General features: G+C 43.0%; 1 protein-coding gene across 6 annotated transcripts in view; it reads left to right on the top strand.

The window, feature by feature from the left end:
- The window catches only part of rad17 (RAD17 checkpoint clamp loader component), a 72,512-nt gene that overhangs the window by 4,783 nt on the left and 43,781 nt on the right, over positions 1-23,948 (top strand). For all 6 annotated transcript variants that reach the window (XM_061816108.1, XM_061816106.1, XM_061816104.1 and 3 more), the window contains exons 4-6: positions 2,986-3,060; positions 15,702-15,840; positions 22,481-22,617. In XM_061816108.1, the coding sequence (XP_061672092.1) occupies positions 2,986-3,060; positions 15,702-15,840; positions 22,481-22,617 (351 nt within the window). The remainder of the gene's footprint in view (positions 1-2,985; positions 3,061-15,701; positions 15,841-22,480; positions 22,618-23,948) is intronic.

The raw sequence follows: 23,948 nt of genomic DNA, 5'->3' as shown, positions 1-23,948 counted from the left end.
AACAGGTGGGACACAATCGTAAGAGGAACGAAATTTATTGGATTTTGTTTAAACTTTTCTAACAAAAACCTGAAAAGTGGGGTGTGCAATATTATTCGGCCCCCTTGCATTAATACTTTGTAGTGCCACCTTTTGCTGCAGTTACAGTTGCAAGTCGCTTGGGGTATGTCTCCATCAGTTTTGCACATCGAGACTGAAATTCTTGCCCATTCTTCCTTGCAAAACAGCTCAAGCTCAGTAAGGTTGGATGGAGAGCGTTTGTGAACAGCAGTTTCTCGATTGGATTCAGGTCTGTACTTTGACTTGGCCATTGTAACACCGGGATACATTTATTTGTGAACCATTCCATTGTAGATTTGGGTTTATGCTTTTGATCATTGTCCTGTTGGAAGATAAATCTCCGTCCCAGTCTCAGATCTTTTGCAGACTCCAACAGGTTTTCTTCCAGAATGGTCCTGTATTTGGCTCCATTCATCTTCCCATCAATTTGAATCATCTTCTCTGTCCCTGCTGAAGGAAAGCAGGCCCAAACCATGAGGCTGTCACCACCATGTTTGACAGTGGGGATGGTGTGTTCAGGGTGATGAGCTGTGTTGCTTTTACGCCAAACATATCATTTTGCGTTGTGGCCAAAAAGTAGGATTTTGGTTTTATCTGACCAGAGCACCTTCTTCAACATGTTTGATGTGTCTCCCAGGTGGCTTGTGGCAAATTTTAAACGGGACTTTTTATGGATATCTTTGAGAAATGGCCTTTTTCTTTCCGCTCTTCCATAAAGGCCAGATTTGTGCCGTGTACGACTCATTGTTGTCCTATGGACAGACCCTCCCACCTCAGCTGTGGATCTATGCAGTTCATCCAGAGTGATCATGGGCCTCTTGGCTGCATCTCTGATCAGTCTTCTCCTTGTTCGAGGTGAAAGTTTAGAGGGACAGACAGGTCTTGGTGGATTTGCAGTGGTCTGATACTCCTTCCATTTCAATATGATTGCCAGCACAGTGCTCCTTGATGTTTAAAGCTTGGGAAATCTTGTTGTATCCAAATCTGGCTTCAAACTTCTCCACAACGATATCCCGGACCTGCCTGGTGTGTTCCTTGGTCTTCATGATGCTCTCTGCAATTTAAACATAACCCTGAGACTATCACAGTGCAGGTGCATTTTTACAGAAACTTGATTACACACAGGGGAATTCTATCTTTCATCATCAGTTAACATTGGATCATTCTGAGTTCCTCACTGAACTTCTGGAGTGAGTTTGTTGCACTGAAAATGAAGGGGTTGAGTAATATTGCACGCCCCATTTATTGTTTAGTTGTTAAAAAAGTATAAAACATCCAATAAATTTCATTCCACTTAACGATTGTGTCTCACTCGTTGTTGATTATTGAAAAAAAATGTTGATTTTTATATCTTTATGTTTCAAGCCTGAAATGTGGCAAAAGGTTGAAAAGTTCAAGGGGGCCAAATACTTTCACAAGGCACTGTACCTCTGGATTGGCAGCCTGTGGTGGTTATGGATCTTTTTAAAAATGGGGGTGTGTTCCAGATATAGAAACACCTCACTCCTCAGCCTCCTTGGTAAGGTCCATTTAGGAAAAGACATTCCATCATGAAGACGAATCTCAGAGTCAGGAGGAGGATTGTGGTTTTCATTGTGGTTGTGGAACAGTGGACCAGTTCTACACCTGTGGCAGGGCCCTCGTGGGTGAATAGGAGTTCCCCCAACCAGTCTACATTTTTTGTGGAGTTGGAAAAGGTTTTCGACCATAACCCTTCGGGGAGTCCTGCCGGGCGTGCTTTGGGATTATCGGGTGCCAAACCCTGTGATACAAGGTATTTAATCACTATATGATAGTGTCAGAGTTTGGGGCGCATAACTGGCAGTAAATTGAAATTGCTTCCGGAGGGGTGTTGAATTTTGCCAATGCTCCACTTTGTCACAGATTGTGTTCATAACTTTTATGGACAGAATTTCCTGGCACAGCCAAGACTTAGTTGGGTTCTGGTTTGGTGGCCTCACTATTGCCTTTTGATTTTTGCTGATAATATGGTTTTGTTAGGTTCATCGGGCCTTCATCTCCAGCTCTCACTGGAGCAGTTCGCAGCTGATTGTGAAGTGACAGTTGAGAATCTGAGACCATGTGGTCCTCAATCAAAGAAGGGTGGAGTACTTTCTCCGGGTCGGGGATAAGATCCTGCTGCAAGCTGAGGAGTTCAAGTTTGTTGGGAGAGAATGGAATGGAAGATCGACGGGTGGATTGGTAAAGTATCTGCAGTGATGTAGACTTTGTATCGGGCCGTTGTGGTGTAGAACAACTTAAACTGAAAGACGAAGATTTCAATTTATTGGTTGACAAATTTTCCCAACTTCACCTATGGTCACAAGCTGTGGATTGTGCCTGAAAGAACAAGATCCCGGATACAAGTGGTAGAAATGAGTTTCCTCTGCAGGGTGTCCAGGCCAGGATCGGGATTGGACCTCAGTCACTGAGAGTAGCTCAGAGGAGAGCTGTTGCTTCTCCACATTGAAAGGAGTCAGTTGAAGTGGGTTTGACATCTGATTAGGATACCTCTTAGATGCCTCTTTGACGAGGTTTTCCAGACACGTCCTGCCAGTATGAGACATGGAACATGCTGGGGAGCCTTTTAGTCTCTTGACTGGCATGGGAATGTTTCGGGGTCTCCTCAGAAAAGAGAGAGGATTTTACTGGGGAGAGGGAAGTGTAGGGTTCCCTGCTAAAGCTACTGCCCTCATGACCCGACCTCACATAAGTGGATAAAAAAATGATGTATGGCCTATTATTATTATTATTAGTAGTAGTAGTAGTAGTAGTCGTAACAAAATAATTGTTATACCTTTAATAATTAATAATAATTATGATGATGATAATAAAAAGAAAATTGGAACAGCCCAAGCCGGTTAAATCAAAGATCTTCAGTAAGTGTGCAGACTTTGTTGATCGCCACTGTTGATTTTTGTTTAGGACGATTTAGCTGTTCACAAGAAGAAGATAGAAGAGGTGGAGAGCTGGCTGACAGTCCATGCAGACACACCAATGGTATGGCTTGAAGTTCTTATTCTCAAGTTGATCAAGCTTTGTTTTATACACTGGAGCCTTTCTGCAGTGCTGGAAAGTAAATTCCCAATTTTTAAAAACTAATTTATTTCAATTCATAATACAATATTTTTAACTGAGTTCACCATTAGATGGATGAACTTGTTCATAGTTCTTTTTTTTCTCACTCTGATGCTGTGAGATGTTACGATCAAAATACATGAATTTCCTCATTGTTACAAACCATTTTTCCACACTGGTAGCCAGCTGCAAATTTCACCATGCAGTCTCAAAAATATGAGGAAAAAGTTGTTGCTTAGTCATTTCAATGAACACTGTAAGTCTTTAATTTCTAAACACAAACCCAATCTGAGGTGGGAACCAGGCTGAGGTAGGAAACTAAAGATGTAGCTCAAAGGGCCATGTTCAGTGTGCATTTCTTGAAAATTATTATAGGAGGATACTGTACTGTTTGAATTGTGGAGGGAGTGGAAGTGTTATTGCTCATCGCATAATAGACAGCTACTTTGTGTGGTGAAATGCAGGTCCACATCACTGTCATTTCAGTGCACTACAATCAGGTTCATGGGTGGTGAGGCATTAATATTAAGAGTCTTCTTCTTTTCCTTTTGACTTGTCTCTTCAGGGGTCGCCAAAGTGTGCTGTCTTTTTCCATCTAACTCTATCTCCTGCATCTTCCTCTTTAACTTCTCTCTTCCCTCATGTCTTCCCTCACAACATCCATCAACTTTCTCTTTGGTCTTCCTCTCGCTCTTTTGGCTGTAAACTCCATCCTCAGCACCCTTCTACCAATATACTCACTCTCTCGACTCTGAACATGTCCAAACCATCGAAGTCTGCTCTCTCAAACCTTGTCTCCAAAACATCCAACTTTGGCTGTCCTTCGAATGATTTCATTTCTAATCCTGTCCAATCTGCTCTCTCCTAGCGAGAACCTCAACATCTTCATTTCTGCTACCTGTAGTTCTGCTTCCTGTTGTCTCTTCAGTTCCACTGTCTTTAATCTGTACATTATGGCTGGCTTCACCACTGTTTTATAAACTTTGTCCTTCATCCTAGCAGAGACTCTTCTGTCACATAACACATCTGACACCTTCCGCCATCTGTTCCAACCCGCTTGGACCCGTTTCTTCAATTCCTTACACACTCACCATTGCTCTGGATTGTTGACCCCAGAGATTTGAAGTCGTCCACCCTCACTGTCTCTTCTCCCTGGAGTCTCACTCTTCCCCCTACAGCCCTCTCATTCACGCACATATATTCTGTTTTACTTTGGCAAATCTTTATTCCTCTCCTTTCCAGTTCATGCCTCCATCTTTCTAATTGTTGCTCCATGTGCTTCCTGCTTTCACTGCAGATCACAATATCATCTGCAAACATCATAGTCCAAGGGAATTCCAGTCTAATCTCATCTGTCAGTTATTACCACAGCAAACAGGAAGGGGCTCAGAGCCAATCCCTGATGCAGTCCCACCTCCACCTTAAATTCTTCTGTCACACCTAAGGCACACCTCACCATTGTTCTGCTGCCGCCATACGTCTTGTACTATTCTAACATATTTCCCTGACGCACCAGATATTCGCATGCAGTAGCACAGTTCCTTCCTTGGCACTCTGTCATAGGCTTTTTGTAGATTCACAAAGACAAAATGTAGTTCCTTTTGACCCTCTCTGTACTTTTCCACTAGCATCCTCAAGGGAAATAATGCATCTGTGGTACTCTTTCTAGGCATGATACCATAGTGTTGTTCGCCAATACCTACTTCTGTCCTGAGTCTAGCCTCCACTACTCTTTCCCATAACTTCTTTGTGTGGCTCATTAACTTTATTCCTCTACTGTTTCCACATCGCTGAACATCGCCTTTGTTCTTAAAAATGGGAACTAGCACACTATTCCTCCATCCTTCAGACATCTTCTCGGCTGCGAGTATTCTTGTATATCCAGTTCAGTCACTCCGGACATGTTGCTGTTTTTCACAGGCCTTTATTAGCACGTCAACAAGCTTATATGCTGACATGCCAAGATGCTTTGATGCCAAAATGTCAAAGATTCCATAGATGCCATATATGCCACATATCCCAAAGCTGCCATAAGAACTATATACAATAGCAAATACATACACATTAAAATTTATATTGCACCAATAAATAACAAAACACTAGCATAAACACCACATTGACCTGCTGACCAAATGGAGTTAGAATGCCTGCTAGTTTAGATTTGCATTGATCGCTAGCGCCTACCTGGTGGAAGTCACTGGAAGATTTGGTGGCCAGGATGTAAGGTGTCTGAAATGATCCTGCCTGCTTACAAGCATAAACACAACATTGACCTTCTGACCAAATGGAGTTAGACTGTTTGAATGCCTGCTAGTTTAGATTTGCATTGATCGCTAGCGCCTACCTGGTGGAAGTCACTGGAAGATTTGGTGGCCAGGATGTAAGGTGTCTGAAATGATCCTGCCTGCTTTGGTCTTGGTTCGAGTGGCGTGCAAGTCTTCAAGTGTGGGTTGTGTGTGCTCATAATCTGGTCAGCAGTTTTGATTGTCCCTTGCAGTTTTTCCTTTTTTGTGGTACCCCCAAACCAGAGTGATGGAGGTACTCAGTACAGATTCAATGACCACTTTGTAGAACTTTCTCAGCAGCTCTTGTTACAAGTCGTGCTTCCTCAGAAGCCGCAGGAAGTACATCCTTTTGCGGGTTTTTTTTTAGGATGGATTTAAAGTTTGTGTCATGATCCAGCCCCTCCAGCCCGGGCTGGACGGGTGCCTGCACGGTTGCGCTGATTATCCTGTGTATTTATATGACCCCGATGACGACTGGTCCGCGCCAGATCGTTGAGGTTCATGTCCCGTTCGAGTACTCCCGTATCCCTGATCGACAACCCGTGTGTACCAACCTTCACCTATTCTCCGACCGACCCCGTAAGCCTGATTCCTTTGACACATCTGCCTGCTTTGATCGCTCTCCCATGTACCGACTCCTGCCTGCTCGCTCACCTGCTCTCTTCGCCTGACGTCCCAACTACCGCTGCTGCACCTGACTGCCTGCCCGATCCCCGACCACGGAATAATAAACGTTTCTCCCCGAACTACCTTGCATCTTCCGAGCCTTGCATTTGGGTCCTACTCCCGTTCCGATGGGTCGTGACAGAACGATCTGGCCAAAACAGGACGCAGCAGGAAAGACCCGGCGTCGCCGGGACCGACGCAAGGTAGACCGTCTGCCGGAGGACTAAGCCTGTCCGATCCTGTTAGGCTCCTCTTTGCACACAACAGTGACTCGTTTGTTGTTGTCGTTTGTTTGTTGTAGTCGGCGTAAAACAAAAATCAAAATCGGTAACATTCTGCGTTTAAAGATCACATGTTTATAGGCCATTCTTCGTGTTATTTAAATAGATTTAGCCCGTATTTTAAATAATGCACCTAACACTTAAGACCACACACAGCCGTAGTTGAATTTCAGGAAGACCTCAGCCTCAACAGTACACTAACTTTATACAGTATCCAAATTTCGTCACCCCCTAAACATCACATGATTTTATCTGACATATATATATCTGTATCGGTATTGTACTTACATTTAAAACGAGGTGGATACTTGTCAATACTAAACAATTGAACACGTCCGTACTTACTTGCTACCGAAGCCAAGTGAATGCTGTACCGCGTTTTCAAAGCAGTCCTCCGTGAAATGCTTGGAACATATTACTGTCGACTTTGATTTGTACAGTGAAGAAAATAAGTATTTGAACACCCTGCTATATTGCAAGTTCTCCCACTTAGTAATCATGGAGGGGTCTGAAATTTTCATCGTAGGTACATGTCCACTGTGAGAGAGATAATCTAAAAAGAAAAATCTAGAAATCACAATGTATGAACTTTTTTTTAACGATTCAAGAGGGGTTGTGTCAAAAAGGGCATGCGGCGTAAAAACTGTGCCAAACAAATATGAGCGTTCATCTGAAATGTTACGTTGTGCGACCCCAAAAGGGATAAATTGAAATAAACTTACTTTTGTATTTGTGTGATACAGCTGCAAATAAGTACTTGAACACCAGTCTATCAGCTAGAATTCTGGCCCTCAAAGACCTGTTAGTCCGCCTTTAAAAGTCCACCTCCAGTCCATGTATTGTCCTGAATCAGATGCACCTGGGTGAGGTCATTAGCTGCATCAAGACACCTGTCAACCCCATACAATCAGTAAGACTCAAACTTGTAACATGGCCAAGACCAATTAATTGTCCAAAGACACCAGAGACAAAATTATAAAACTCCACATGGCTGTAAAAGGCTACAGAGAAATTGCCAAGCATCTTGGTGAAAAAAGGTCCACTGTCGGAGCAATCATTAGAAAATGAAGCTAAACATGACTGTCAATCTCAATCGAAGTGGAGCCCCATGCAAGATATCACATTTGTTGTTTTCCTTTCGGCTTGTCCCTTTCTGGGTCGCCACAGCCTATCATCTCAGATGAACGCATATATACAATGTACGCTATGGGGCCTCCAAGATATCACAATGTGGGGTCTGAATGATTCTTAGAAAGGTGAGGAATCAGCCCAGGACTACACGACAGGACTTGGTCAATAACCTGAAAAGAGTTGGGACCACCGTTTCCAAGGTGACTGTTGGTAATACACTAAGACGTCCTGGTTTGAAATCATGCATGGCACGGAAGGTTCCCCTGCTTAAACCAGCACATGTCAAGGCCTGTCTTAAGTTTGCTAATAACCATTTGGATGATACAGAGGAGTCATGGGAGAAAGTTTTGTGGTCAGATGAGAATAAAACGGAACTTCACAAACGTGCTCCATAACCTGCCTATCTGTTCATCTTTTGGCCATTCGTCAGCATTTGATGCAGAACAGGCGTATACAACACACTTTCTCACCATCTTTGCTAGCTTTTTCACTCCCTGACTATATGTTGTCTTGACGTGACGTCACATTCTGGGGAGTTACAAAACTTGTCGAATCTTAAGTGACATTTTGAATAAAATCTTGAGACTGACTTTGACGCTATTTTATTTCATTTCTGTTGTGTTGAGAATTTTTGAAATGTTTTTTTTTTCTTTTATGAAATTCTAGCTACATTTTTATAATTCAAATAAAATAAATTTCCTCTGGATTGGACCTTTAAATCAATCCAGCCCTTTGGGGCCACAAACCAATGCAATCTGTAGGCCGGTCCCAAGCCCTGATAAATACAGAGGGTTGGGTCAGGAAGGGCATCCGGCTTAAAACTGTGCCTAATAAACATACGCTCTCATCTAAAGAATCCCACACTGGATCGGTGGTGGCCCAGGTAAACAATGCCTGCCCCCGGCACTGTTAACCTGCAGGGTGACGGTGGAAATTCAACTACTGTGGGTTGAAGACAAAGAAAATGATGAATGCGTTTTTGTCAGAGAAGAACAAGAGGAATGCACAGAGCCTAGAACTGAGTGTAGAAACTTTGAATGTTGAGACTAAAACAGGAAAAGATCAGGATTTAGTCGACATGATGATTAGGAGAAAGGTTGATTTATTGTGCATCCAAGAGAGCAATTGGTAAGGTAGTAAGGCTAGATGTTTAGGGACATATTATTTTACCATGGAGGAGAAGAGAAATGGGGTAAGGGTTAGTAAGTATTTTATAATTTACATTTATATTCTAAATTTATAATACTGTATATATTTACAAGGTTTTAGAATTTAAGGATTCAACGAAATACCTCTTTGTCTTATATTCAAGTGTAAATACTGTTTCCTTACTTTAAAGGTTCTGGTACCCACATAAACATATCCTCTGCTACTAAGCAGATTTTTACTTTTTGTGGGTTGCTCTGGCCCCAATTAACTGCGAGAAATTAGGGATTACTGTCATGTGATTAGTGGTTATGCCCCATAGGTAGGGTCTGACCAAGATTTGAAAGAGAAATTTTGGAAGGAACTAGATTAAGTATTTCTAAGCATCTGAGACAGAGAGAGAATTGTGATTAGTGCAGATTGTAATGTAGATGTTGGGGAAGGAAAAATGGGTAAAGAAGTGATGGATAGAGAACTTTGAGGGGCATATAGTGGTGGACTTTGCAAAAAGGATAGAAATGGCAGTACTGAACACCTTTTTTCAGATGAGGCAGGAACATAGCGTGACCGGAGAGCAGAGAAGAGCGGAGGTAGAAGCACACAGGTTGGGAACATTTCCTGGAGACAATGTAATCTGAAGGAGGTTACTGACTCTCAGATAGTGGTAGGGGAGAGTGTAGCTCAACATTATAGGATGGTGGTGTTTTGGATGACTCTGGAGGTGGGAGTAAAATTAAGAAGACAAAGGGAGAACAGAGAAAAATGTGGTGGAAGCTGATAAAGGAACAATGTTGTGCGGACTTTCAGAAAGAGGTGAGACAGGCTCTCGTTGACAAGGGGAGCTCCTCTGGACTGGACTACTGTGACGAGGTGATCAAAGAGACAGGCAGGAGAATATTTGGTGTGTCTTCTAGTAGGAAAGGGGAGAAGGACACTTGGTGGTGGAACCCCAAAATAAAGGAATTCATACAATGAAAGACATTAGTGAAGTTGGACATTGAGAGGATTAAGGAGAGACTAAAGTAATACATTGAGATGCGACATAGGGCAAAGGTAGTGGTAGTGAAAACTAAATAAGGCATCTGACCATATGTACCCCAGGTTGGATGCGAAAGAAGGAGAAAAGGATCTTTTCAAGTATACCAATACTAGTGGGCGAGAAGATGCGTGAAGAATGGAGGAAAAGTCCAAGTTCCCAGTTTTAAAAACAAAGGCAATGTTCAGAGCTGTGGAAACAATTGAGGAATAAAGTTGATGGGCCACACAATTAAGTTATGGGAAAGAGTATTGGAGGGTAGACTCAGGACAGAAGTAAGTATCTCCGACCAACCCTATGGTTTCATGGCGAGAAAGAGAACCACAGGTGCATTATTTGCCTTGAGGATGCTGGTGGAAAAGTACAGAGAATTTCAGAAGGAGCTAAATTGTGTCTTTGTGGATCTAGAGAGAGCCTATCACAGAGTACCACGAATGGAACTGTGGTACTGCATGCGTGAATATGGTGTGGTGGAGAAATATGTTAGAATAGTACAGGACATATATGAGGGCAGCAGGACAGTGGTAAGGTCTGCCGTAGGTGTGACAGAAGAATTTCAGGTGGAGGTGGGATCAGCTCTCCCCCTCTTCCTGTTTGGCGTGGCTGACAGCAGAATATTTTTGCGTGAATGAGAGGGGTGGAGGGGGAAGAGTGAGGCACCAGGGAGAAGAGAGCAAGGGTGTAAGACTTTAATTACTTGTGGTCAACAATCAAGAGCAATGGTGAGTGTGGTAAGCAAGTGAAAAAACGGGTCCAAGCAGCTTGAAGCAGCTGGCGGAAGGTGTCAGGCGTGTTATGTGACAGACGAATCTCTGCTAGGATGTAGGGCAAAATTCATAAAACAGTGGTGAGGCCAGCCATGACATACGGATTAGAGACGGTGGTACTGAAGAGACGAAAGGAAGCAGAACTGGAGGTGACAGAAATGGAGATGCTGGGACTCTCTTTAGCAGGTTGGATGAAGTAGAAATTAGCTCATTAGAGGGACAGCCAAAGTTGGATGTTTTGGACACAAGGTTAGAGAGAGCAGACTTCGATGGTTTAGACATCTCCAGAGGCGAGAGAGTGAATATATTAGTAGAAGGTGCTGAGGATGGATCTGCCTGGCAAAAGAGCAAGAGGAAGACCAAAGAGAAGGTTTATGGATTCGGTGAGGGAAGACATGAGGGCAGTTAGTGTTAGAGAGGACGATGCAGGAGATTGGCTTAGATGGAAAACAATGACACGCTGTGGTGACCCCTAACGGGACAAGCCAAAAGGAAAAGAAGAAGAGGTTACATTTAATCAATCAAATCATGGTACTTGGCCGGGAATCCTTTTACATTCATCATGGTCTTTACGCCATTGCATTTAAACGATCAGTCTGTGTCATTGTATATGCATATGGAAACCCAGATTTCGCTGACGCTTGCTCTGTTTTTTTTTTCTTTTTTTGCGATCTGGTAAACAGGTAACTTACAATTCAACTACAGCATGCTGCCAGTTTTTTTTTTGTCTTGTTTGTTGTCACATTCTGTCAGGCCAGTTATTATCATGTATTATACATTACTCGTGCACTCACTGTAGTCGACTCACCACACTGCACCATCTTCACATCTGTTGTTTACCAATACTAGCCTCTCAGACCTGAGTAGCATTTGCACCACTTGTACAATCAACTGAGGTATATAGTATATGCAACATTTACACAATCAACATTGTCCCAGATTGTTCCACGAATAGTCACTTTAAACTGCACACAATCCTTGAAGTCTTAATAGCCTTTGCACAATTGTCATCGCACCGAGCTATTGCTCAATGAGGCATTCTTACTGCTCTAAATGCTAGAGTACTCTGCATCCTTTGCACAATTGTCCCCCGTAAGTGTCCTTATCGTTACGTTTCTTACACCCTCGCGAATAATGAAAATCCACAAATAATGGATGCAGTGTTAATGCACATTGGTGACACTGTCAGCATGCATGCCAGCACGTGTTTTAGCGTGTATGTAAGATACCATATGATGGCACTCACGAGGCAATAACAGGGATGAGAATTTTCTGTGGATTCGCGGAATTCCGAGTTTTTCTCAGCTGAAAATGTCATTGTTGTGAAACGTGTAGATTTGTTGAGAATTTTTTGAGGGGGGTACAGCTTGACGCGGGGCGAGGCTGTTATCAAGACCGGCCGCCAGCATCTATCGGCAACGCTCGTCGTGAAATTAGTCACAGGTGTGATAGTGGAAAACCGCATTGCTACCTGCCTGTTTACAGCATTGCGACTTGTTTATAGCATTGCTATCCGTTTGCATTAAATTTGGTGTTCATAATAACGACAACATTCCGATTTCCGGCAGCATTTTAGCGGTATTTCGTCGGTATTTTCACTCTGATGTTAACATTTCCAAGAGAAGTATTCTGTCTACTATAGCATAGATATAACTTGCAGACATACGGACGCAAATGTAATTGAGCGGTATGCATGTTTCCCAGAATGGCGAAAGTCTTGGAGCGAAAAGATGGAGATCGTGCCAGTAAAATTCACAAAAACCATTGGGTGAAAAACTGTTTCAAATGGTCATGGGTTGCCTCTGAACATGTCCAAACCATCGAAGTCTGCTCTCTCGAATCTTGTCTCCAAAACATCCAACTTTGGCTGTCCCTCTAATGAGCTCATTTCTAATCCTATCCATCCTGCTAACTCCAAGCGAGAACCTCAACTTCATTTCTGCCACCTCCCATTCTGCTTCCTGTTGTTTCTTCAGTGCCACCGTCTGTAATCCGTACATCATGGCCGGCCTCACCACTGTTTTGTAAATTTTGCCCTTCATCCGAGCAGAGACTCTTCTGTCACATAACACACTAGACACACCTTCCGCCCGCTGTTCCAACCTGCTTGGACCTCTTTCTTCTCTTCCTTACCACACTCACCATTGCTCTGGATTGTTGACCCTAAATATTTGAAGTCCTCCACCCTCGCTATCTCTTCTCCCTGGAGCCTCACTCTTCCCCCTCCACCTTTCTCATTCACGCACAAATATTCTGTTTTACTTTGGCTTATCTTCAGTCCTCTTCTTTCCAGTGCATGTCTCCATCTTTCTAATTGTTTCTCTGCATCCTCTTGCTTTCACTGCATATCACAATATCATCTGTGAACATCATGGTCCAAGGGGATTCCAGTGTAACCTCATCTGTCAGCCTATCCATTACCACTGCAAACAGGAAGGGGCTCAGTGCTGAACCCTGATGCAGTCCTACCTCCACCTTAAATTCTTCTGTCACACCTAAGGCACACCTCACCATTGTTCTGCTGCCATCATACATGTCCTGTACTATTTTAACTTACTTCTCTGCCACACCAGACTTACGCATGCAGTACCACAGTTCCTCTCTTGGTACTCTGTCATAGGCTTTCTCTAGATCCACAGACACAATGTAGCTCCTTCTGACCTTCTCTGTACTTTTCCACGAGCATCCTCAAGGCAAATAATGCATCTGTGGTACTCTTTCTAGGCATGAAACCATACTGTTGCTCACAGATACTTACTTCTGTCATGAGTCTAGCCTCCACTACTCTTTCCCATAACTTCATTGTGTGGCTCATCAACTTTATTCCTCTATAATTCCCACAGCTCTGAACATCCCCTTTGTTCTTAAAAATGGGAACTGGAGCACTTTTCCTCATCTTTTCGCCCGCTAGTATTCTGTTGAATAAGTTGGTCAAAAACTCCACAGCCATCTCTCCAAATTGCTTCCATACCTCCACCGGTATGTCATCAGGACCAACTGCCCTTCCATTTTTCATCCTTTGTAGTGCCTTTCTGACTTCCCCCTTAGTAATCATTTCCACTTCCTGGTCCTTCACTCTTGCCTCTTCAACTCTTCCCTCTCTCTCATTTTCTTTATTCATCAACTTCTTAAAGTATTCTTTCCATCTATTTAGCACACTACTGGCACCAGTCAACACATTTCCATCTCTATCCTTAATCACCCTTACCTGCTGCACATCCTTCCCATCTCTATCCCTCTGTCTGGCTAACCTGTAGAGATCCTTTTCTCCTTCTTTCGTGTCCAACCTGGTGTACATGTCTTCATATGCCTCTTGTTTACAGTCACTAATCTCCTTTAGATTACATCGTCTGCACAAAATATAATCCACCTGCGTGACTCCGCTCTTGTAGGTCACTCTATGTTCCTCCCTCTTCTGGAAATAAGTGTTCACTACAACCATCTCCATCCTTTTTGCAAAGTCCACCACCCTCTGTCCCTCAAAGTTCCTTTTCTGGATGCCGTACTTACCCATCACTTCTTCATCGCCCCTGTTTCCTTTACCAATATGTCCATTACAATCTGCACCAATCACAACTCTCTCGCTGTCTGGGATGCTCAGAACTACTTCATCTAGTTCCTTCCAGAATTTCTCTTTCAACTCTAGGTCACATCCTACCTGTGGGGCATAGCCGCTAACCACATTATACATACAACAACCTCAATTTCAAATTTTAGTCTCATCACTCGATCTGATACTCTTTTCACCTCCAAGACATTCTTAGCCAGCTCTTCCTTTAAAATAACCCCTACTCCATTTCTCTTCCCATCTACTCCGTGGTAGAATAATTTAAACCCTGCTCCTAAACTTCTAGCCTTACTCCCTTTCCACCTGCTCTCTTGGATGCACAGAATATCAACCTTTCTTCTAATCGTCATGTCAACCAACTCCTGAGCTTTTCCTGTCATAGTCCCAACATTCAAAGTCCCTACACTCAGTTGTAGGCTCTGTGGATTCCTCTTTTTCTTCTGATGATGGATCCAGTTTCCTCCTCTTCTTTGTCTTCGACCCACAGTAGCTGAATTTCCACCGACACCCTGCAGGTTAGCAGTGCCGGGGGCGGGCGTTGTCAACCCGGGCCATGACTGATCCGGTATGGGATTCTTTTGATGAACGCTCATATTTATTTGGCACAGTTTTTACGCCGGATGCCCTTCCTGACGAAACTCTCTGCATTTATTCGGGCTTGGGACCGGCCTACAGATTGCACTGGTTTGTGTCTCCATCGGGCTGCATTATTAATGTATATTTATATACAAACAAATTACTTGTGTACTTATTTCTGAAGTATCACTTGTAAATGCAATAGCCTATTTGATTTGATAAATTTCGGTCTTCCTTTTTATGTCTGAAGTTTGTCAAAATTATTTTGGTTGTTTGGACTCATATTTCAAGTTTTCAAAATATTATGATTGCCCTTTATTTACACTGTTAGAAGTAACCAGAGGTCACAATTTGACTGTGTTTTATAAAAAATGTTTTTGCCCAAAGGCACCCCCCCCAAGGCAGACATTTTCAATGCTTTTCCAAATTGGTCGTTCCCTGCAATGAGGAACATTTGCAATTCACATCCTTAAGCTGAAGAGTCTTACATTGCTTATTTTATTTAGGACCTCCTTAGTGCCGCAAAGCATGCTGGGACCAAATAGTGTTTAAAATCCATGTATTGTGTCAATTATTTGGTGCATCATTCTTTTATGTTTTATTTGCCAGTCATGCTACTCTTTTTGCCGTGTCGTGATAATTTGCGTGATCTTTTGAGTTTCGATGTGACATCCTGTGTACAACATTATCAGTAATGACGTGCCTCCACAGGTAATGTCTGGAGCAATGTAAGCTTCTTCTGATCACAGATGTGAAATTTAATTGTTCTTTGCTGCCTCGTGATTGCCTTCATATGGTAGCTTACCTACACGCTATAACACTTGCTGACATGCATTCTAATAGTGCAACTTGTGTGTTGAAGAGTACTTCTTTGGAAAAGTTACACAACAATTGCAAATGCATAAGGTGCACCACATTGTAAGCTGCCATGTCCAATATGGCACCTCGTCTATTTAGAGGAGAATTTAAGACTTTTAGATCGTGAAAATAAAGTAAATAAAAATTAAAAAAAAAAACAGAGACCAAAATTGGTGAATATGCGGGGCCCCAAAAGGTGAATCGCGAATGGGCAAGGGCTCATTGTATATTGCCTCTTGTCCTCCACAGGGTGGACTTTTGCTGCTCACAGGACCACCGGGCTGTGGAAAGACTGCTGCAGTCCAGGTTTTGTCTCGAGACCTGGGTTTAAAAATTCAAGAGTGGACCAACCCACCTAACCTGGACTCATACGCCCCCAGTCAACATGGTGAGGACAATAGTAGATATACGAGATAGTTCACAGTCACTGATATGCTCATTTCCAATTTAAAATACTGCAGTTGTAGAAAGTCTACAAACCCCTGTTCAAATGATCTTTTTTGTGATATCAAATATTTTAATTATTAAAAAGGTTTCTCGTTACTTTTCTGAAGTGTCATGAACGTAAAACAAGACGTAGTGCCCAATGAATCCAAAACGACCAGGGACAACGTGTAGGACCCAAATGCAGGACGCCAAGGCAAGGAGGTGATTTACAGTGAAGAAATTAATTATTTGAACACCTTGTTATAGTGCAAGTTCTCCCACTTAGAAATCATGGAGGGGTCTGAAATTTTCATCTTAGGTGCATTTCAACTGTGAGAGAGATCGTCTAGAAAAATCCAGAAATCACAATGTATGATTTTTTTTTTTTTTTTTTTTTTTGTTAATGATTATATTTGTGTGATACAGCTACAAATAAGTATTTGAACACCTGTCTATAAGCTACAATTGTGACCCTCAAAGACCCGTTAGTCCACCTTTAAAAGTCCACCTCCCCTCCATGTATTATCCTGAATCAGATGAACCTATTTAAGGTCATTTGGTGCATAAAGACACCTGTCCACCCCATACAATCAGACAGACTCAAACTTGTAACATGGCCAAGACCAAAGAGCTGTCAGAAGACACCAGAGACAAAATTGTACAACTCCACACGGCTGGAAAGGGCTGCAGAAAAATTGCCAAGCAGTTTGGTGAAAAAAAGTCCTCTGTTGGGGCAATCATTAGAAAATGGAAGAAGCTAAACATGACTGTCAATCTCAATCGGAGTTGAGCCCCATGCAAGATATCACCTCGTGGGGTCTCAATGATCCTTAGAAAGGTGAGGAATCAGCCCAGGACTACACGACAGGACTTGGTCAATGACCTGAAAAGAAATTTGGATGATACACAGGAGTCATGGGAGAAGGTTTTGTGGTCAGATGAGACCAAAATTGAACTTGACCTGAAAAAGCTGGAAACACCGAAATACACTAAGACGTTGTGGTTTGAAATCATGCATGGCACTGAAGGTTCCCCTGCTTAAACCAGCACATGTCAAGTCCCGTCTTAAGTTTGTTAATGGCCATTTGGATGATACAGAGGAGTCATGGGAGAAAGTTTTGTCGTCAGATGAGACCAAAATGGAACTTTTTGGTAATCATTCCACTCACCGTGTTTGGAGGAAGACGAATGATGAGTTCCATCCCAAGAACACCGTCCCTACTGTGAAGCATGGGGGTAGTAGCATCATGCTTTGGGGGTATTTTTCTGCACATGGGACAGGACAACTATACCCTATCAAGGAGAGGATGACTGCGGCCATGTATTGTTAGATTTTGGGGAACAACGTCTGTCCCTCAGTCAGAGCATTGAAGATGGGTTGTGGCTGGGTCTTTCAACATGACAATGACCCGAAGCATACAGCTAGGAAAACCAAGGTGTGGCACCGTAAGAAGCATATCAAGGTTCTGGTGTGTTCTACCCAGTCTCCAAACCAAAACCAAATGGAAAATCTTTGGAGGGAGCTGTAACCCCGTGTTTCCCAGCGACAGCCCAGAAACCTGTCTGATCGAGAGAAGATCTATGTAGAGGAGTGGGCCAAAATCTCTCCTGGAGTGTGTGCAAACCTGCTAAACAACTACAGGAAACGTTTGACCTCTGGAATTGCAAACAAAGGCCACTGTAGCAAATATTTACATTGATTTTCTCAGGTGTTCAAATACTTATTTGCAGCTGTATCATACAAATAAATTGTCATAAAATCATACATTATATTGTCTCTCTCACAGTGGACATGCACCTACGATGAAAATTTCAGACGTGATGTCTATGTCCATGATTTCTAAGTGGGAGAACTTGCAGGATCTTCAAATACTTAATTTCTTCACTGAACAAGGGAGGTCTGATACCAGGCTGAGTTTGTTACACATGGGCACTTTCTCTGTACTTTTCCACTAGCATCCTCAAGGCAAATAATGCATCATTGGTACTCTTTCTAGGCATGAAACCATACTGTTGCTCGCAGATACTTACTTCTGTTCTGAGTCTAGCCTCCACTACTCTTTCCCATAATGTCATTGTGTGGCTCATCAACTTTATTCCTCTATAATTCCCACAGCTCCGAACATCACCTTTGTTCTTAAAAATGGGAACTAGAACACGTTTCCTCCATTCTTCAGGCATCTTTTCGCCCACTAGTATTCTGTTGAATAAGTTGGTCAAAAGCTCCACAGCCATCTCTCCAAATTGCTTCCATACCTCCACCGGTATGTCATCAGGACCAACTGCCCTTCCATTTTTCATCCTTTGTCGTGCCTTTCTTACTTCCCCCTTACTAATCATTGCCACTTCCTGGTCCTTCACACTTGCCGCTTCAACTCTTCCCTCTCTCTCATTTTCTTCATTCATCAACTTCTCAAAGTATTCTTTTCCATCTATTTAGCACACTACTGGCACAAGTCAACACATTTCCATCTCTATCCTTAATCTCCCTTACCTGCTGCACATCCTTCCCATCTCTATCCCTCTGTCTGGCCAACCTGTAGAGATACTTTTTTCCTTATTTCGTGTCCAACCTGGTGTACATGTCTTCATATTCCTCTTGTTTAGCCTTTGCCACTTCTCCCTTTGCCCTACGTCGCATCTCGATGTACTCCTTTCGCCTCTCCTCAGTCCTCTCAGTGTCCCACTTCTTCGCTAATCTCTTTCCTTGTATGACTCCCTGTATTTTGGAGTTCCACCACCAAGTCTCCTTCTCCCCTTTCCTACCAAAAGACACACCAAGTACTCACCTGTCTGTCTCTCTGATTACCTTGGCTGTCATAGCCCAGTCTTCCGGAAGCTTCTGCCACCACATGGTTCTCTTCTCTACCGTTGTCTTCTTAATCTTCCTACCCACCACCAGAGTCATCCTACACACCACCATCCTATGCTGTCTAGCTACACTCTCCCCTACCACTACTTTACAGTCAGTAATCTCCTTTAGATTACATCGTCTGCAAAAAAATGTAATCCACCTGCGTGCTTCTACCTCCGCTCTTGTAGGTCACTATATGTTCCTCCCTCTTCTGGAAATAAGTGTTCACTACAGCCATCTCCATCCTTTTTGCGAAGTCCACCACCATCGGCCCCTCAAACGTCCTTTGCCGAATGCCGTACTTACCCATCACTTCTTCATCGCCCCAGTTTCCTTCGCCAACATGTCTATTGAAATCAGCACCAATCACAACTCTCTCCCTGTCTGGGATGCTCAGGACTACTTTGTCTAGTTCCTTCCAGAATTTCTCTTTCAACTCGCGGTCACATCCTACCTGTGGGGAATAGCCACTAACCACATCGTACATAACACCCTCAATTTCAAGTTTCATCATCATCATTCGATCTTATACTCTTTTCACCTCCAAGACATTCTTAGCCAGCTCTTCCTTTAAAATAACCCTGACTCCATTTCTCTTCCCATCTACTCCATGATAAAATAATTTAAACCCAACACCTAGACATTTAGCCTTACTCCCTTTCCACATGCTCTCTTGGATGCCCAATATATCAACCTTTCTCCTAATCATCATGTCAACTAACCTCTGAGCTTTTCCTATCATGGTCCCAACATCTGATGTCCCTACACACAGCTGTATGGTCTGTACATTTCTCTTCTTCTTCTTCTGCCGACTAAGCTGCTTTCCTCCTCTCTTTTTGTCTTCGACCAACATTATTTGAATTTCTACCTACACCTTGCAGATTACCATTTCTGGGAGCGGGCGTAGGAACCCCAGGCCATGACCTAACCGTTATGGAATTCATATAATGAACGCTTATACATGTTTGGCACAGTTTAACGCCGGATGCCCTTCCTGACGCAACCTTCTGTCTTTATCCGGGCTTGGGACCGGCTGACAGGTAGCACAATATTGTGCTTCAGTAGAAAGTATTAAATATCAAAATATTCCTGAGCTCACAGTGGGTAAAAAAAGGTTTTATCCGGGCACTCTAGTTTCCTCCCACATCCCAAAAACATGCATTAATTGGAGATTCTAAATTGCCCTAAAGATTGCTAGGATAGGCTCCAGCTCTGCCGCGACCCTTTGGAGGATAAGCGGTTCAGAAGATGCATGGAAGGATGGATATTTGTGTGTGTGTATTCCATCCTTCCACTTAGTCGGTGAACCGTGAAGTAGGGACATACAGGGGATTCAAAAAGAATGCGCCAAAATCAGCAAACAATATTTAAAAAACAAAAAACAATAGAAAACCCCAGTTTGGAAGCACATTGTACCTACTGTACATTAAAGTTTTTCCAAGTGCTCAATGTGGCCAGCACCGACAAAATTCTTAGCGCCAAGCCAAAATGAGAATTTTTCCCAAATGCACCTTAGGGTATCGCTGTCCAGAGTGTTAATTGCAGCTATTGTTCGATCTTTCATGTCATCAATATTTGTTGGAAATGGTGGAACATGAAATTTGTTTTTATATACCCCCACAAGAAAGTGCAAAGGCATGCTGCACCATGACTGACATTTGGTTTTGCAGACTCAAGCACGCAAAACTTTCTGCCATTTTGAGTTTGAAAAATGTTTTTGGGGACTATTGAACGGCATCAGAGTAGTGCACTGAGTCAAACTAAGATAACTCTCCTGTCAAATGTACAAGTCTCAGTAACTCTTGTCAGATGTGTTGTATGTACATGACATACAACATACCTGCACAGAATGCTTGCGATCGCTTCGTGTAAAAGGCGGTTATGATGGTGGACGACACTTTCGCTCTTTTCAGTTTCCAAAGGAAGTCGACCCACAGTTGAGCCTTTTTCCCCAGAGCTGTGGTGTTCGTGGTACAGGGCAGGTCTTCGGAGATGTCTACACCCAGGAATTTGCCGCTGCTTGCTCTACTGTAGTTGATGGTTAGTGGGGAGTGCTGGGTGTGCTCTCTCCTGAAGTTCACTATCATTTTATGATCTTATCTTCGTCTTCTCCACGTTCAGGTGTAGATTGTTGTTCTTGCATCACATCGCCAGGTGGCTCGTCTCGTTGTTGTTGACGAGGCCCATCACAGTCGTGTCTGCATTTTCTGAGCTGCTTATCCTCATGATGGTCGCGTGTTGGAGCTTATCCCAGCTGTCATTGAACAGGAGGCAGGGTACACCCTTAACTGGTTGCCAGCCAATTGCAGTGAACATATAGACAGACAACAGTCACACTCACAATCACACGTATGGGTAATTTAGAGTCTCCAGTTAATGCATGGTTTTTGGATGTGGGTGGAACCGGAGTCCCCGGAGAAAACCTCCACAGACACTGGGAGAACTTGCAAACTCCACAGAGGCGGGGTCGGGATTTGAACCGGGGTCCTCGAAACTGTGAGGCCAACGCTTTACAGCTGCTCGACCGTGCCGCCCATCCTACCCCGTAGCCCATATATATGAAGGTAATGGGAGATTGTCTAATCTACTAAACAGCCACAACAGCTCCTGGAGTGTTGCTATTTGCCTCTTTTCAGCCTCCCTGACCAGTTTTCTTCTCATCTTGCCATCGATTTTGTAGGGGTGCCCAGTCCTTGGATAAGTGATTGTTGTGCCATATTTTCTCCACTTGGTGGGAAACATCTTTACTGTTTTCAGTGCTACATTTAATGCCTTCAAAATTCTTTTGGACCCTTCGCCTGATACCTTTGAACAATCTCATCCTGTTGATTAGGATCCTAATTCCTTATTTAACCTGCTTTCTTATTGGATCAGGGCATTAAATACAGGAAAATCCTCGAGTTATGATGTACTCGACCTATGACATTTTGACTTTATGACACCCATGCCTTGTCCAGCTAATGTGTAGTGCTTGTCTTTGTTTGTGCGCTGGGTGTATCTTTGCCTTTTTCTCCCTCCTTTTTACACATTTTGGCCCCAAAGAAGAAAGCTGGGTCTTTTCGCGATTCTGGTCCAGCAAAAAGAGAAGCAAGCTAATATTATGAAAGAATCGGAGAAAGGAGAGAGACCGACAAACATCGGTAAAGACCTTGGCTTCATTTGCTCGTACATTATCAAGGATAAAGCACGTATTTTAGCACATACAGTATGAAAGCTTTTGCCCCTATGAGGGATACAGTGCCCATGGAGCAGCCATTAGTGAAGAAAAAAAAAAAAAACAACGATCCTTGCGGAGATGGAAAGATTACTTACATTATGGATTAATGATCATTATCAACGTAGGCTTAATATCAGCCTAATGCTCATTCAGAAAAAGACAAATCTCAAACCTACCTGCACATGCTTTCTTAGGAATAGCTCTCACAGCCTCCCCTTCTTCTTCTGCATCCACCTCTAAGCAGTAATGGTAAGTACTCAATTTTGTTCATGTATTTCAGGATTATTTTATACGAAATATTTTGATGGAACTTTCACCTGTGAAATCCAGCTTGCATGGAAATTCGCGTTACGTCGCCAGCGTATGAACCGAACTCTTTCGTAGGACTTGCTGTATTTCAAATGATGTTATATCAATGTTGTTGTGCATATTATGAAATTATTTTACAAGAAGTCTCTCCTTAGTGCTATGTCAGTGTAAACCAATTTCCAGGTTCAAATGCTATTTTTTCCTCTATTTGTTTATGTCCAGACAAGATGACAAGCAACTTATACAGTACCTCACAGTCAGACCAATTCCAGGAGTTCCTCTTTAGGGCCAACAAGTACAGCTGCCTGGAGATGGTGGGTGAAGGCAGAGCTACACGTGTTAAGATCATATTGGTTGAGGTAAGTCTCATTATTACAGCAACCCCAACCATTTTTTCACAAATACTAGCTGTGCAACAGATCATCAGTGATACGTACAATTTCCTCTCCACGTTTCGGCACACTTGGTCCACGGATTTGTTGATTGGATGGGGGAATTGTTGTGCATGTATTCTGCGGGAAGCCCACATGTCCATTCCACAAAAACTAGGCAAGTGCAGTGGGAGTCATTGCTAGGTGAGGAAAAAAACCACAATGTTATATAATCATTATGGGACAAGAAAGCTGCACGAGAATGGAAATACATCGACCATGGCCACCACATCTTTCTTGTGTCAGCGGTACCGACAGAGACGAGCATTGTTCAACAACTGCTGATCACAACAGCATTTAAGCAGCCTTTCTTTGAGAATCTGACCAGGCTGAAATTATAACCAAAACAATTTATGGTTTTTGTTGCTGCAGAGATGAAGCCATAGTCCAGGGGTGGCCATCTAATCAGAGATCAAGAGCCACATTTTTACAATTACGGCAAAGAGCCACATTATGATTACTCACAAAAAAGCCAAAGAGCAACTCATACACATTATCATTACCCCCCTCACGCACATAAATTTGCTCACCAACATGATGAGAAAAATCGACTTTAACAAAATACTAAGACGACAGGCCAGTAATAAAAAAATGTAATAAAAGTGTGCCCCTTGTCACACAGACAAACTGGCACTCCAACCACGTCTTGTCTTTTATGTCACAACTCTCATCTGATGCAACACTAAAATACTTACATGATTGGTCGTCTGGGTGCAACTGTGAATGAGTAGTCATAGTCGTCGTCTTTTTTTTTTCGGCTTGTCCTGTTAGGGGTCGCCACAGTGTGTTTTTTTTTCCACCTAAGCCCATCTCATGCATCCTCCTCTCTAACACCCACTGTCCTCATGTCCTCCCTCACAACATTCATCAACCTTTTCTTTGGTCTTCCTCTCGCTCTTTTGCCTGGCAGCTCAGCACACTTCTACCAATATACTCACGCTCTCGCCTCTGAACAGGTTCAAACCATCGAAGTCTTCTCTTTCTAACCTTGTCTCCAAAACATCCAAATTTGGCTGTCCTTCTAATTAGCTAATTTCTAATCCTATCCAACCTGTTCACTCCAAGCGAGAACCTCAGCATCTTCATTTCTGCCACCTTCAGTTCTGCTTCCTGTTGTTTCTTCAGAGCCACAGTCTCTAATCTGTACATCATGGCCGGCCTCACCACTCTTTTATAAACTTTGCCCTTCATCCGAGCGGAGACTCTTCTGTCGCTAAGAACACCAGACACCTTTCGCCAACTTTTACATCCCGCTTGGA

This window comes from Syngnathoides biaculeatus, chromosome 4, assembly GCF_019802595.1.
Source record: "Syngnathoides biaculeatus isolate LvHL_M chromosome 4, ASM1980259v1, whole genome shotgun sequence".
Taxonomy (NCBI): Eukaryota; Metazoa; Chordata; class Actinopteri; order Syngnathiformes; family Syngnathidae; genus Syngnathoides; species Syngnathoides biaculeatus.
This window is presented reverse-complemented; position numbering and strand designations above follow the sequence as displayed.